This window comes from Trachypithecus francoisi, unplaced genomic scaffold (genome assembly GCF_009764315.1).
Source record: "Trachypithecus francoisi isolate TF-2019V2 unplaced genomic scaffold, Tfra_2.0 Lachesis_group5, whole genome shotgun sequence".
NCBI lineage: Eukaryota > Metazoa > Chordata > Mammalia > Primates > Cercopithecidae > Trachypithecus > Trachypithecus francoisi.
In genome coordinates, this window is record NW_022681470.1 from 59,595,076 (window position 1) to 59,611,948 (window position 16,873).

At 42.6% G+C, this 16,873-nt stretch overlaps 1 protein-coding gene and 1 pseudogene across 4 annotated transcripts in view; one reads left to right on the forward strand and one right to left on the reverse strand.

The window, feature by feature from the left end:
* KDM5B (lysine demethylase 5B) overlaps positions 1–16,873 on the reverse strand; it is an 87,124-nt gene that overhangs the window by 46,019 nt on the left and 24,232 nt on the right. For all 3 annotated transcript variants that reach the window (XM_033200212.1, XM_033200214.1, XM_033200213.1), the window contains exons 2-4: positions 5,117–5,194; positions 2,236–2,358; positions 690–860 (exon numbers count right to left, since the gene is read on the reverse strand). In XM_033200212.1, the coding sequence (XP_033056103.1) occupies positions 690–860; positions 2,236–2,358; positions 5,117–5,194 (372 nt within the window). The remainder of the gene's footprint in view (positions 1–689; positions 861–2,235; positions 2,359–5,116; positions 5,195–16,873) is intronic.
* On the forward strand, positions 3,735–4,170 carry LOC117076568 (annotated as a pseudogene). Its single transcript, XR_004434411.1, has one exon. The product of XR_004434411.1 is annotated as a 40S ribosomal protein S12-like (transcript).

Genomic DNA, 16,873 nt, shown 5'->3' on the forward strand with positions numbered 1-16,873 from the left:
TCTTAAAAATCTCAGCTGGCAAAAGAGAATAATAGGTAGGTAAGTTATTTCACAGCTTATACCTTCATATGACAGCCAGGAATACTTTAGCTACTTTAAATTTAAAGAGAATGCAAAGTTGTAACAAGTAGATAATAATCAACTCCTCAGCTTTTGACAGTAAAAAAATTTCCTCCACAATCTTACTCATTCCAGAAACAAACTTCTAAGTATAGTTGCTCTCAAAGCAGAACAAAAACACTAGAGGAAAAAGCACAAAACAAGGTAATTTTTTTGTTTCAGACAGAGTCTCAGAGCCTCGTTCTTTGCCCAGGCTTGAGTGAGGTGGCACGATCTCGGCTCACTGCAACCTCCACCTTCCAGGTTCAAGCGATTCTCCTGCCTCAGCCTCCCACGTAGCTGGGATTACAGGCACCCACCACCATGCCCAGCTGATTTTTGTACTTTTAGCAGAGACGAGGTTTCGCCATGTTGGCCAGGCTGGTCTCAAACTCCTGTCCTCAGGTGATTCACCTGCCTTGGCCTCCCAAAGTGTTGGGATTACAGGAGTGAGCCACCGCGCCCTGACAAAACAAGGTCTTCTAAAACAAGGTCTCCCAAACACAATCAAGGCCTTTTCATTTTCCTGAAAAGACAATGTACTGATAAGTAGTAAGATAAAACAGGTTAAGGCTAGCCCCCAAACTTACCCTTAAGCTGTCTCCGGACAGGAATAAGTTGTAGGGGTTAAGGATTCGTTCATAATGCCCTCTGATATGGGAGCCCACTGCTTTGCCAGGAGCAAACCCCATCTTGGTGGCAATTTTGGTCCATTTTCTATCCTTGCAAACAACTGCAAATCCACCTTCTTCTGCAACTAACTGTTAAAATAGCAAAATTAGAAACAACTATATGGAGTCACTTCTAATCGCACCTAAGTATGACTCCAAGGGGAAAATATTCTTGGCTATGGTTATCTTTTAAAAACATGTTTTGCCAATCAAATATATATACACATATACATATATACACACACACACATATATACTCACACACACATATATACACACTATTAATTTTAAGTTAGAAATTTTAAACATCTCTCTTGACAACATGGTCCATAAACATTTTGTCCCCTCTAAGCTACTTTTCACATCCCCAAAGCAATCATGTGGAAAGAACCAGGTTACCTAAAACTAAATCTCTACCAAAGAAGGGACTATAATACTTGGTCTTACTCTGGACTCTTAAATAAATCTCCAAAAAGTAAAGACTAGGATGCATGCCAGCATGTTTGATGGAATGAACGTAAAGTTCAGAATCAATTGAGCCTGGTATTGAATTATGGCTCAGCTTTTTTTTTTTTTTTTTTTTTCCCTGAGACGGACTTTCTCACTTGTTGCCCGGGCTGCAGTGCAATGGCGCAATCTTGGTTCACTGCAACATCCGCCTCCTGGATTCAGGCGATTCTCCTGCCTCAGCCTCCCAAGTAGCTGGGATTCCAGGCATGTGCCACCACACCCAGCTAATTTTGTATTTTTAGTAGAGACGGGGTTTCGACATGTTGGTCAGGCTGGTCTCGAACTCCTGACCTCAGGTGATCCACCAGCCTCGACCTCCCAAAGTGCTGGGATTACAGGCATGAACCACCACGTCCAGCCATGGCTCAGTGCTTTTTAGCTTTTTATCACCCTGAGCCTCAATTTCCTTATCTGTAATAAAAAGAAATCGTTTGCAGAATTTTTGTAAAGTGTGAAAATGAGAAAAACAGGTGGCAGCAAAATATTCCACAAGGTTTCAAGACCTGGGAAGCAGAGCCTGATGATCCTCATCACTCAACTAACTTGAGAACCTCATTTTGCACATCTCAAAAAATAAGTTTCTTTGTTCTTTCTTTCTTTTTTGGGACAGCGTCTTGCTCAGTTACCCAGGCTGGAGTGCAGTGGTGCAATCACAGCTTACTGCAGCCTCCATCTCCTGGGTTCAAGTGATCCTCCCTCTTTAGCCGCCCAAATAGCTGGCACATGCCACCATGCCTGTCTAATTTTTTAATTTTTTGTAAAGACAGGGTTTCCCTATGTTACCCAGGCTGGTCTCAAGCAATCCTCCTCCCTTGACCTCCCAAAGTGCTGAGATTACAGGCACGAGCCATCTGGCTGAGCAGTAAGTTCCTTTTTAAGGCAAAGAAGATCAAATTCATTCTGTCAGTAAGATTATTAAATGAGTAAGATGGTAAGATGATCATTAGCCCATTACCTTATTAAGCTGAAATAAGTCCAAGATCTTCCTCTCCACATGTGGAATTTTCAGAGTACTTCCCTGTAACTCCCAGTACTTTGCGATCTGGTCCAAGAAATTCAATTTTACTCGAGTTTGAGCCTAAAAGACAAAGAATTGATTGAGTTTTCATCTCATTTAGCTTATTTTAAAGTTCCTATTACCTGCCCATGTGATATTTTCTTTCACAGAATATTTAAGTACAATACTACTTTAAAAAAAATTTTTTTTAATTTAATGCTCTTTCAGCAGAATCATATAATACCACTTTCTAAATTCAATGAGAAACAGCCAAAAATACAGAAAATATAGCTGGTTAAATAATTACACATGGCCAGCTGGGCGCGGTGGTTCACGCCTGTAATCCCAACACTTTGGGAGGCCGAGGCAAATGAATCACAAAGTCAGGAGTTCAAGACCAGCCTGGCCAACATGGTGAAACCCCCATCTCTATTAAAAATACAAAAATCAGCCGAGTGTGGTGGCGCTTGCCTGTAATCCCAGCTACTCAGGAGGCTGAGGCAGGAGAACAGCTTTAACTCAGGAGGCAGAGGTTGCAGTGAGCTGAGATCATACCACAGTACTCCAGCCGGGATGAGACAGCAATACTCCATCTCAAAATAATAATTATATGGCTGGGTGTGGTGGCTCACGCCTGTAATCCCAGCACTTTGGGAGGCCGAGATGGGTGAATCATGAGGTCAGGAGTTCAAGACCAGCCTGGCTGACATGGTGAAATCCCATCTCTACTAAAAATGCAAAAAATTAGTTGAGCGTAGTGGCAGGCGCCTGTAATCCCAGCTACTCGGGAGGCTGAGGTAGGAGAATCGCTTGAACCTGGGAGGCAGAGGTTTCAGTGAGCCAAGATCACGCCACTACACTCCAGCCCAGGTGACAGTACGAAACTCCATCTCAATAAAAAAGAAAAATAAAAAAATAATAATTATACATGGTCGGGTGTGGTGGCTCACACCTGTAATCCCAGCACTTTGGGAGGCCAAAATGGGCAGATCACTTGAGGCCAGCCTGGCCAACATGGTGAAACCCCATCTCTACTAAAAACATAAAAATTAGCTGAACGTGGTGGTACACGTCTGTAATCCCAACTACTCAGGAGGCTGCAGCAGGTGAATCACTTGAACCTAAGAGGCAAAGGTTGCAGTGAACTGAGATTGTGCCACAGCACTCCAGCCTTGGCGACACAGCAAGACTCTGTCCCCCCCCCAAAAAAAACACACACATTAACTCAACAAAAATTTAATTCAGGCCAGGCATGGTGGCTCATGCCTGTAATCCGAACACTTTGGGAGGCCAAGGCAGGTGGATCACCTGAAGTCAGGATTCCAAGACCAGCCTGGCCAAAATGGTGAAATCCCATCTCTACTAAAAATACCAAAATTTCTCTTTCCCTGCCGCCACAGAGTCGCGCGGAGGCGCGCGGAGGCAGAGGCTTGGGTGTGATCAAAATTCCGCTTCACCCGTAACCCACCGCCATGGCCGAGGAAGGCATTGCTGCTGGAGGTGTAATGGACGTTAATAATGCTTTATAACAGGTGCTGAAGACCGCCCTCATCCACGACGGCCTAACACGTGGAATTCGCAAATCTGCCAAAGCCTTAGACAAGCGCCAAGCCCATCTTTGTGTGCTTGCATCCAACTGTGATGAGCCTATGTATGTCAAGTTGGTGGAGGCCCTTTGTGCTGAACACCAGATCAACCTAATTAAGGTTGATGACAACAAGAAACTAGGAGAATGGGTAGGCCTCTGTAAAATTGACAGAGAGGGGAAACCCCGTAAAGTGGTTGGTTGCAGTTGTGTAGTAGTTAAGGACTATGGAAAGGAGTCTCAGGCCAAGGATGTTATCGAAGAGTACTTCAAATGCAAGAAATGAATAAATAAATCTTTGGCTCACACACAAAAAAAAAAAAAAAAAAAATTAGCTGGACTTGGTGGCACACACTTGTAATCTCAGCTACTTGGGAGGCTGAGGCAGGTGAATCACTTGAACCCAGGAGGCAGAGGTTGCAGTGAACCAGGATCATGCTGTTGCACTCCAGCCTGGGTGACTGAGCAGGACTCCATAATAAAAAAAGTAAAAATTTTAAGTGACTTTTAAAAAAATTTAATTCAGCCCCTACCACGTGACAGACAAGGAATTAAACACTCAGTAAACCTTCCTGTGATGTAAGTAGGCACTCTGAAAGGAACTGAAGTAGTACTGTAAGCACAATGCCATATTATTGTTTAAAATTATATGACAAGTATGCCCAGTTTTGGGAGGCAGAGGCAGGAGGATCACTTGAGCCCAGGAGTTTGAGACCAGCCTGGGCAACATAGGAAGACTCCATCCCTACAAAAAAAATACAATTTTGTGTGTGTGTGTATCTTCACATATGTAAATATATATATGATACAGGGTCTTGCTCTGTTGCCCAGGCTGGAGTGCAGAGTGCAGTGGCACAACCATGGCTCACTATAGTCTTGACCTCCCAGGCTGAAGTAATCCACCCACCTCAGCCTCCTGAGTAGCTGGAACTATAGGCACACACCATCACCATCACACCTGGCTAATTTTTTAATTATGTTTTACCAGAGAGAGGGTCTCACCATGTTGCCCAGGCCAACCCTCCTGCCCCAGCCTCCCTAAGTGCTGAGATTACAAGTGTGAGTCACCATGCCTAGCCAATTCTATATTTTAAAGACCTGTTCTCTACAGAAAGAAATGTTCTTAATTTGCTCAAATACAAATCTAAAAACAGATTTACAATGGTGATTCTGTAACAATTTTAAAATATCCTAATAATTTCAAAGAGGGTCCCCCTGGAATACAGGCAAACAGAACACTAGTGAAGACATTACCTCCAATTCATTCAGTCTCTGGATACGCGGCGTAAAATGAAGTTTATCAACATCACATGCAAATGGTGGCTGCCAATCCTAGGAGAAAGCAAAGGCTCTTATTAGAATAACTTGTAAGTATTTGACATTTAAAATTTTGTTTTACAATTAAAACCCAGGTTAGGTAAATCTGATTCTAACCAATCAAACAAAATAGAACACAAAGTAGTGGTTTTTCAACCTTTTGTCCAGGAGAACAGCAAAATTTGTATGAACACCCTTTCCCAAATAAATATCACATATATACCTCTCCCCACAAATCTTCCCACTGAGCAATGTCACTGAGCCTGTTTAAAAAAAAACACTCATTTAGGCAGAAGACACTTTGACTTCTGTATTACCATAGACGTATCTCATTTTTTATATAACAACTATATATCTATAACTTTAAAAAACACATTTAACATTCCAATCACATTAACTTTTATAATTTTTTTTTTTTTTTGAGATAGGGTCTCACTCTGTTGCCCAGGCTTAAGTGCAGTGGCATGATCACAGCTCGTGGAAACCTCTGCTTCCTGAGCTTAAGCGATCTTTCACCGCAGCCTCCCAAGTATCTGGGACCACAGGTACACACCACCACACTCAGCTGGTTTTTTAAGGTTTCTGTTAGAGACGAGGTCTAGGTACATGTATTGCCCAGATCAGTCTCGAACTCTACGGCTCCAATGATCCTCCCATCTTGGCATCCCAAAGTGCTGAGATTACAGGTGTGAGCCACCGGAGCCTGGCCCACATTAACTTTTCTTATTAAACTAAGGGTAAATTCTACAGTGGTGTCAGGGGGAGAAAAACTGACATCCAAATCCAATTTTAAAAGTCATCCTTGGACGGGCACAGTGGCTCAACCTGTAATCCTAGCACTTTGGGAGGCTGAGGCGGGTGGATCTCCTGAGATCAGGAGTTCATGACCAGCCTGACCAACATGGTGAAACCCTGTCTCTACTAAAAAAATAAATACAAAAACTAGCCGGGCAAGGTGGCGGGCGCCTGTAGTCCCAGCTACTCGGGAGGCTGAGGCAGAAGAATGGCGTAAACCCGGGAGGCGGAGCTTGCAGTGTGCTGAGATCCGGCCATTGCACTCCAGTCCGGGCGACAGAGCGAGACTCCGCCTCAAACACACACACACACACACACACACACACACACACAAATTAGCCAGGTGGGGTGGCAGGCACCTGTAGTCCCAGCTACTCAGGAGGCTGAGACAGGAAAATCGCATGAACATGAGAGGCAGAGGTTGCAGTGAGCCGAGATCATGCCACTGCACTCCAACCTGGGCAACAGAGCAAGACTTCGTCTCAGAAAAAAAATATTGTCCTTAATATGTATACTCATATAAACTGTTCTCTAGAGAATTGTCCTATCATGGAAGAACTGCCATCATGAGGAAGTAATCAGACAAGTAAAAATACATATATATATTTTTTTATATACACATATATATATGTCAATTGTTACCTACAAAGGGAGAAAACTGGAAATGAATGTCCACAACAAGAGAACAGCTAAAGGTATAAAAATGCGTTAATAGGTTTCAGTCTGGGATAATGAAAGGGTCTGGAGGCAGACAGTGGTGACGGTTGTACAGCAATGTAAATGTACCCAATGCCAGTGAACTGTATCCTTAAAAATGGTTACAAAGGCAAAAATTTAATGTTACGTACATTTTAATATTTTAATACAATGAAAAAAGTAAAAAAGGAAAAATGTACCCTGTAGTATAGATTTTTTTTGTATGTATGTATGTATGCATGTATTTATTTTGGAGACAGAGTTTCACTCTGTTGCCCAGGTTGGAGTACAATGATGTGACCTCGGCTCACTGCAGCCTCTGCTTCCGGGGTTCAAGCAATTCTCCTGCCTCAGCCTCCCGACTAGCTGGCATTACAGGAATGTGCCACTACTATGCCCAGCTAATTTTGTATTTTTAGTAGAGACAGGATTTCACCATGTTGGTTAGGCTGGTCTCAAACTCCCGACCTCAGATGATCTGCCCACCTCGGCCTCCCAAAGTGCTGGGATTACAGGTATGAGCCACCGTGCCCAGCCTAGATCTTTATTTACTAATGTGGAAAGATCTTCCCTATATATGTTAAGGGGTGGGGGAGAACAGGCTTTACAATAGAAAAATAAAACACTGGAAAGCTATCTAGAGCAAAAAGGCTCACAATGGTGGTTGTCCTTATTGGTAGGGTTATAGGTAATTTAAATCCTTGTTTGTCTTAAATATAATCCAAAATGCATTAAATATTTATTAAATATTAAATGTATTATTTCAGATTGTGTGAATATATTAATGAGGAAATTCACAGCCTTTAAACTCAATTTTATAACAAGTTTATCCTAAGAAAACAATTCAGCCAGGCGCGGTGGCTCAAGCCTGTAATCCCAGCACTTTGGGAGGCCAAGACGGGCGGATCAAGAGGTCAGGAGATCGAGACCATCCTGGCTAACACGGTGAAATCCCGTCTCTACTAAAAAATACAGAAAAACTAGCTGGGCGAGGTGGTGGGCGCCTGTAGTCCCAGCTACTCAGGAGGCTGAGGCAGGAGAATGGCGTAAACCCAGGAGGCGGAGCTTGCAGTGAGCTGAGATCCGGCCACTGCACTCCAGCCTGGGCCACAGAGCGAGACTCCGTCTCAAAAAAAAAAAAAAGAAAACAATTCAACCAGAGTCAACAAAATACATGAATGGTCAGGCACAGTGGCTCACGCCAGTAATCCCAGCACTTTTGGGAGGCCAAGGCAAGCAGATCACCTGAGGTCAGGAGACCAGCCTGGCCAACATGGCAAAACCCTGTCTCTACAAAAAATACAAAAAAAATTAGCCGGGTGTGGTGACGTATGCCTGTAGTCCCAGCTACTTAGGAGTGTGAGGCAGGAGAATCGCTTGAACCCAGGAGGTGGAGGTCACAATGAGCCAAGATCACGCCTTTGCACTCCAGCCTAGGTGACAGAGTGAGACTCCATCTCAAAAATAAATAAATAAAATAATAAAGAAAAAAATACATGAATGAAATTAACTGCAGCATTACATTAGCAAAGTATGATTATTAAAAGTGCTGGATTTATAAAGAGTTCATACCAATCAATAAGAAAAAATAGTAACTTATAGAAAAATGGACAAATTGTATCAACAGCCAAAAGGGAAAAATGGTCAATTGTAAGACTGGCGCCCAACTTCAATCAAAATTCAAGAAACATACAAACTCTCATTGTTTTTACCTATCAGATTAACAGCGCATGCCTTGTGACCCAGCAATTTTATTTTTATTTTATTATTATTTTTTTGAGATGGAATCTCACTCTGTCACCCAGGCTGGAGTGCAATGGCACGGTCTTCACTCACTGCAAGCAAGAATTGAACATACCAGGTTCAAGCAATTCTCCTGCCTCAGTCTCCCACGTAGCTGGGATTACAGGCATGTACCACCATGCCCAGCTACCTTTGTACTGTTAGTAGAGACGGGGTTTCACTATGTTGGCCAGGCTGGTCTCAAACTCCTGACCTCAAATGATCCACCTGGCTAAGCCTCCCAAAGTGCTGGGATTACAGACATGAGCCACCACGCCTGGCCATGACCCAGTAATTTTCTGATAGGAATTTATAAATATCTATTACCACTCACAACACCTGGATATAGGCAAAAGAATATTCACTGCAAAATTCCTTCAAGTTAAAAATTAAGCATCTATCAGTAGAGAATAACCTAAATAAATGTTGGTATATCTATAACCAACAATAAAATACCACTCAGCTATAATTTAAAAAAATCTAGACATTCTAAATATGGAAAGATACCCAAGCTTCAATGAGCAAAAAAACTAGAACAAAAACATGTATTAGGTTGGTGCTAACGTAATTGCAGGTTTTGCCACTACTAAAAAAAAAAGATATATACATACATGTATGTGGCAAAAGCTGTAATTTTGCCATTACCTACATACACATATGGCAAAAACCACAATTACGTTTGCACCAAGCTAATAACATTGTGTTGAACTTTACATATGCAGATTTTAAACAATATCACAATAATAAGGAGAAAAGAGGCTTTTTTAACATTTCAAATCTGTACTGCTGGAACTTATCATTATAGATTGCTTTTAGTTTAGAATAAAAATAATGGCCAGGCACAGTGGCTCATGCCTGTAATCTCAGCACTTAGGGCGGCAGCAGCAGGAGGATCACTTGAATCTAACAGTTTGAGACCAGTCTCTACCCGTCTCTACCAAAAAATGTAAAAATTAGGCATAGTGGTGCAAACCTGTAGTCCTACCTACTCAGGAGGCTAAGGCAGGAGGATGACTTAAGCCCAGTGGTTCAAGTTTACAGTGAGCTATGATTGTGCCACTGCACTCCTGCTTGGGCAACAGAGCACGACCCTAGCTCTAAAATAAACACATAAATGAAATTGTTTTGTTTTAGTGATAGCAAAGACTTCAGTAAAAATGCCCACCAGCGATGCATGATAAAATGTTAAGCTAAAAAGCGATGGGTAAGGTCTTAAGTGTTTAACATGGTTGTACTGTCTTTTTTTTTTTTTTTTTTTTTTTGAGGCGGAGTCTCGCTCTGTTGCCCGGACTGGAGTGCAGTGGCCGGATCTCAGCTCACTGCAAGCTCCGCCTCCCAGGTTTACGCCATTCTCCTGCCTCAGCCTCCCGAGTAGCTGGGACTACAGGCGCCCGCCATCTCGCCCGGCTAGTTTTTGTATTTTTAGTAGAGACGGGGTTTCACCGTGTTAGCCAGGATGGTCTCGATCTCCTGACCTCGTGATCCGCCCGTCTCGGCCTCCCAAAGTGCTGGGATTACAGGCTTGAGCCACCGCGCCCGGCCTGTACTGTCTTTTTATGGTTAATGTTTAAAATGTCAGTTAAAAACACCCTATACTTTGTTAAAGTTAAAAAATACCTCCATCCCAAGTGAAAAAGATTAAAGTCTGATTTGTTTTTGTTCAACTCAATAACTAAAAGCTAAAGTAATGTGTTTAATTTGTACAGAACACATCCTAGCAAAAGGAAATCACACTGCTTCTTCATATTCTATGGTAGGCTAACAGGAAGTCTTTATATTGCTCAGAGCTTTGCTTCTAGTGTGTTATAAAAGCTGTTGGTTTTCAGAAATGAATTGATCTGGGTTAAGGTGAGATCAAAAGCATATCAAAAATAATGTGTCAGAATATAGAAGTAAATGTTCAAATATTTAGTCTTAACAGTTTCAAAATGGCCTGAAAATTTTAACAACTAAGACTTACAGGTGATATATGTTATTTGCTGATTGATCAGATAATATATCTTTTTTTTTTTTTTTTTTTGAGACGGAGTCTCACTGTGTCGCCCAGGCTGGAGTGCAGTGGTGCGATCTCGGCTCACTGCAAGCTCCGCCTCCCGGGCTCATACCATTCTCCCGCCTCAGCCTCCGAGTAGCTGGGACTACAGGTGCCCACCACCACGCCCGGCTAATTTTTTGTATTTTTAGTAGAGACGGGGTTTCACCGTGTTAGCCAGGATGGTCTGGATCTCCCAACCTCGTGATCCGCCCGCCTTGGCCTCCCAAAGTGCTAGGATTACAGGCTTGAGCCACCGCGCCCGGCCAGATAATATACCTTCTAATCCCAAAACACAATGATAAAGATATTAATCTGATGTTCTCAAAAGACTATATATTAAAGTTTTACAAATTAAAATGAGCTTCTTTCTATGTATGAATATATACACAGTATGCTTATTTTAGCCTAAAGCTAAAATGAATCCTGAAAATGATTCATCAAATGGAAACTAGTGCATATCTGTCAATAAGGATGCTCATAAGTGGGTATGTTTAAAGAAATAGTTTGAGAAGATCATTTTTGCATTAAAAATAGATCACTACAAACTCTGTCGTCTCTTCTGGTTATAAAGAATGAGAGAAGAGATAAATGTCCTTCAGTTTTGGGACATTCACTGTCAGTTGCAAAACTAGGCTCCAATAAAAAAATCAAATTTATTTGTAATGTTCACCGTCATATGGAACTGATACCTTTGGCAAAGTCTGGTCTCTTTGGACATGAATCTTTTTTTCTTTTCAAGTAGAGATGAGGTCTCACTATTTGCCCAGGCTGGTCTGGAACTCCTGGGCTCAAGCAATCCTCGCATCTAGGCCTCCCAAAGTGCCAGGATTGCAGGTGTGAAGCACGGCAGAAGCCAACCATAACTTTTAAGTGGGGGGTAGGGGAAGTCATTATGAAAGGTAAATACAAGAGATCATAAATATAAAGCCTCTAAGGTGAAAATTTTGAAAAATGATCCTCGGGGCCGGGCGTGGTGGCTCACACCTGTAATCCCAGCACTTTGGGAGGCTGAGGTGGGTGGATCACGAAGTCAGCAGATTGAGACCATCCTGGCTAACATGGCGAAACCCCGTCTCCACTAAAAATACAAAAAATTAGCCGGGCATGGTGGCGGGTGCCTGTAGTTCTAGCTACCCGGGAGGCTGAGGCAGGAGAATGGCGTGAACCCGGGAGGCGGAGATTGCAGTGAGCTGAGATGGTGCCACTGCACTCCAGCCTGGGCGACAAAAAAAAAAAAAAAGAAAAGAAAAAGAATTCTCAAATTACGTAGCCAAATAAACAATCCAAATCCCCACTTAGAAATATTGTGATAATGTTTAACTTGATGCTTAAGTGTCTAAAAGGAATATAATGTAAGCTGGCCAAAAAGTAAAACTTATACTCCCTACCAATAAAATGGATCATAAATCACTTTTGCTAACATAAAACAGCCTTTACATACTAACTAGATGTAATATGAATTTGTAGATTACATGCAGTTCCATATAAATTCCTTGCTGAGATTATTTTAATTTCCTTTACTTTCAAAACTTGAAAGTAAGCCAGGTGTGGTGGGGTTCACACTTTGGGAGGCCAAAAGGGGGAAGACTGCTTGAACGTGGGAGCTCAAGACCAGCCTGGGGGCTGGGCGCGATGGCTCACGCCTGTAATCGCAGCACTTTTGGAGGCCAAGGCGGGCGGATCACCTGAGGTCAGGAGTTCAAATCCAACCTGGCCAACATGGCAAAACCCCATCTCTAATAAAAATACAAAAATTAGCCGGACGTAGTGGCACATACCTGATAAAATAACTCTCTCATTCTTTATAACCAGCTACTCAGGAGGCTAAGACAGGAGAATCACTTGAACCCAGGAGGTGGAGGTGGCAGAGAGTGGAGATTACGCCTTTGCACCCCGGCCTGGGTGACAAAGCAAGACTCTGAAAGACAGACCAGCCTCGGAAACATAGTGAGGTTCTGTCTCTACAAAAAAAAAAATAAGTTAGCCAGGCATGGTGGCATGCAGCTGTAGTCCCAAGCTAATCAGGAGGCTGAGGTGGGAGGACTACTTGAACCGAGGAGGTCAATCCTGTAGTGAGCCATGATCATGCTACTGCACTCCAGCCTGAGCGACAGAGCAAGATTGTCTCAAAAAAACAAACAAAAATAACCTGAAAATGGTTTTATTTTAACCTTACAAGATAAAGTACAAGAACCTTATTATTTAAAAGTTCAGGCTGGGTGCAGTGGCTCACGCCTGTAATTCCAACAGGTGGATCACGAGGTCAGGAGATCGAGACCATCCTGGCTAACACAGTGAAACCCCATCCCTACCAAAAAAATACAAAAAATCAGCCGGGCGTGCTGGCAGGCGCCTGTAGTCCCAGCTACTCGGGAGACTGAGGTAGGAGAATGGCGTGAACCCGGGAGGCGGAGCTTGCAGTGAGCCATGATCGCACCACTACACTCCAGCCTGAACGACAGAGCGAGACTCTGTCTCAAAAAAAAAAAGTTCAATTAGTTTCCTTAAGACTCAAAAATGTATTTCCTTAGGAAGGCAATTAAGTAGAAAGTTGAAGCTTCAAAATCCTCAGAGGCCTGAGAAACATCAGGTAAACATTTTCCTCAGTGCCAGCACTAACTTAACAACTAAAAGCAGATTTAACTGAGAGAAATGTTTAAAAAACAAAGTCAACCACTGTGAAAACAACTTTCAAAAGATGCTGAAGATTTTTCCAAAAAATGCCAGGAAAATTCACGCTGTAGAGGATCTGCTATTAACACCCACATATTTAATATATTAGAATACTGTTTTTATCTTTCTAAGTATAGAAAGGCTGTCATTTTGAGATCTGATAATTAGCAAAATGAAAAAGTATATGTTCTACAGAGGCTACAAAAGTTGGCTCTAACTCCCTGCAGACAAAACCAATAAGAAATCAGTGTCACAAAAGCACATTCTTGTTAGTTTACCAAGAATAACATCAACTAAGGACCAAAGCATTGTTTTAATTGTATATGTTCTATGAAACCCAGTCATCATAGAATAAATGCACTTGCAAGTTAGCAAACCTTACAGGTGAGGATGACAAAATTTAACTTTAATATAAAGATCAGAATAATCGATATATGAAACATAATTTAAAAGACCACTTTCTCATCAAGTGAATGGTTTTAGGTCAGTCATATGCCCTTAAAACACCTGCACAAATGCAAAAGGTAGAACCAAGTATATCACAACTATTATAAACTCCTCCTATAAAAGACAAGCAGAGTTAACTATTTACGAGCCCCTGATGGAGTCTAATCGCCACTCACTGACAGGTATCTATCAGAAAAGCTTTGTAATACAAAGAATTACATTCAAGATCTTCCAAACAGGGCCAGGAGCAGTGGCTCATGCCTGTAATCCCAGCACTTTGGGAGGCCCAGACAGACCTTGAGGCCAGGAGTTCAAGACCAGCCAGGCCAACGTGGCAAAACCAAGTCTCTACAAAAATACAAAAATTGGCCAGGCATTGTGGCGCACACCTGTGATCCTGGCTACTCAGGAGGTTGAGGCAAGATAATTGCTTGAACCTAGGAGGCAGAGACTGCACTCCAGCCTAGATGACAAAGTGAGAGCCTGTCTCAAAAAAAAAAGTACAGACTACCTTTTAGGACTATGGTGAGAACTGATTTTACAAATATAAAGGTTTTTTCATCAAATTGTAAAGTAAAAGTAACAATTACAATTATGTTAAGTTCTGACCACTGAAATATTAATTTTCCTCTACAAAAAGTGCTGCAACTCAACTTTCAAGGAGCATCTGACCTCTAAACCTTACCTTTAAGGACCCTACCCTTCCAGCCTAACCCTAGTTGACATGTACTTGTCAACTAGCATATTTTATCGTAGCTACTTTAACACAGGTTAAAGCCCTCCTCCGTTTTCCCCATTGTTATTTCTCCAATGGTCTTTTTTTTTTTTTGAGACGGAGTCTCACTCTTTCGCCCAGGCTGGAGTGCAGTGGCCAGAACTCAGCTCGCTGCAAGCTCCGCCTCCCGGGTTTACGCCATTCTCCTGCCTCAGCCTCCCGAATAGCTGGAACTATAGGCGCCTGCCACCTCGCCCGGCTAGTTTTTTTGTATTTCTTAGTAGAGACGGGGTTTCACTGTGTTAGCCAGGATGGTCTCGATCTCCTGACCTCGTGATCCGCTCGTCTCGGCCTTCCAAAGTGCTGGGATTACAGGCTTGAGCCACCGTGCCCGGACCAATGGTCATTTTTATAGAACACAGTGATGCCATTTGCCTTTACCTTGTACATCAAAATAGATGTCAAAGAGGATAGATTTTCAAGTCACACACACTGCCTGGTTCAAATCCTGGTATCATTGTGTGGCTTTGTACTAACTAGGATAAGTTCCTTGAACCTTACATATGGTGAATAAAGGGATAATTGTGAGGGTTAAGTAAAATAATACAGGTAGAACCCTTAGACAACATTTACTAACTTTAAGTAAATGGTCAAAAAAATATTAGTTTTGGTAAGGTGTGGAGGCTCATGTCTGTAATCTCAGCACTTTGGGAAGCCAAGGCAGGTGGATCACGAGGTCAGGAGTTTGCGACCAGCCTGGCCAACATGGCAAAACCCAGTCTCTATTAAAAATACAAAAATTATCTGGGTGTGGTGGTGCACACCTGTAGTCTCAGCTACTCAGGAGGCAGAGTAGAAGAATTGTTTGAACCCAGGAGGCGGGTGTTGCGGTCAGCCGAGATTGCACCACTATTCCAGCCTGGGCAACAGAGGCAGACTCCTAATCAAAAAAAAAAAAAAGGGGGGGCTGGTTTTTCTTAAAAAAAATTCATGTTGTAAAGCTTTTGTTTCCAAGAGGCCTAATGCAGGCTTGTTTTTTGTTTGTTTTTATTTCTGTTTTTTAAGAGACAAAGTCATCCAGGCTGGAGTGCAATGGCATCAACTTGGCTCATTGCAGCCTCGATCTCCTGGGCTCAAGTGATCCTCCCACCTCAACCTCCAGAGTACCTGGGACAACAGGTGCACACCACCATGGCCAGCTATTTTTTTTTTTTTTTTAAGAGATAGGGGGTTGGGTGTCTCACTATGTTGCCCAGGTTGGTCTCAAACTCCTGGCCTCAAGCGATCCTTCCACTTTGGCCTCCCAAAGTGCTGAGATTACAGGTGTGAGCCACCACACCTGATCCAACCTTGCTTTTTAAAATAAGAGCATATACTGTTAATATCTCCATGCTTAAGTTTTTTTTAGATATACAGTTCAAGGGTAAAGGAGACAACACACTGAGAGTAGAGTTGCTGGGATGGCAATGTAATTGAACTTGTATACCACAAAAGTTAACACTGTAGCCAGCAAACCTAGGTATGGTTCCATGATAGCAGTATTTCACATTTATAAGGTTGGTGCAAAAGTAATCGCAGTTCTGCCGTTAAAGCAAAAATGCAAAATGGCAAAAACCACAATTACTTTTGCACCAACCTAACACCATGCCATTTCTTGTGTGCCCACTATACAAAACTTCTTGACTGCATATTCTCTTACTGGGGCAAAAGCTAAGCAACAGAATCAATTTAAAATAATTTAAATACAAATGTAAGGCTTATTACTGAAGTTTTAGAAAGTACATATATTGGCCAGGCGCAGTGGCTCACACCTATAATCCCAGCACTTTGGGAGGCCGAGGTGGGTGGATCACGTGAGGTCAGGAGTTCAAGACCAGCCTGACCAACATGGAGAATCCCCGTCTCTACTAAATATACAAAAAGCTAAGATCTTAGCTTTATTCCTACTGCATCATGTCTTTGCAGAATCAAGTTTCCCTCTTTTTTTCTTTTTTTTCTTTTTGATACAGAATTTTGCTCTGTCCCTAGGCTGGAATACAGTGGCACAATCATAGCTCACTGTAGCCTCGAACTCCTGGGCTCATGCAATTCTCCCACCTCAGCCTCCTGAGTATACATGCATGCTACCACATCAGGCTTTTTTTTTTTTTTTTGAGACAGAGTCTTCCTCTGTCACCAGGCTGGAGTGCAGTGGCATAATCTTGGCTCACTGTAACCTCCGCCTCCTGGGTTCAAGCCATTCTCCTGGCTCAGCCTCCGGAGTAGCTGGGATTACAGGCGCCCACCACCACACCCAGATAACTTTTGTATTTTTAGTAGTGATGGGGTTTCACCATGTTGGTCAGGATGGTCTCGATCTCCTGACCTTGTGATGCGCCCGCCTCGGCCTCCCAAAGTGCTGGGATTACAGGCGTGAGCCACCGCGCCCAGATCTCAGGCTAATTTTTTAAAGAAATTTTTTGTAGAGTCAGGGTCTTGCTATGTTGACTAAGTTGGTCTCAAACTGTTAGGCTCAAGGGATACTCCAACCTTGGCCTCCCAAAGTGCTGAG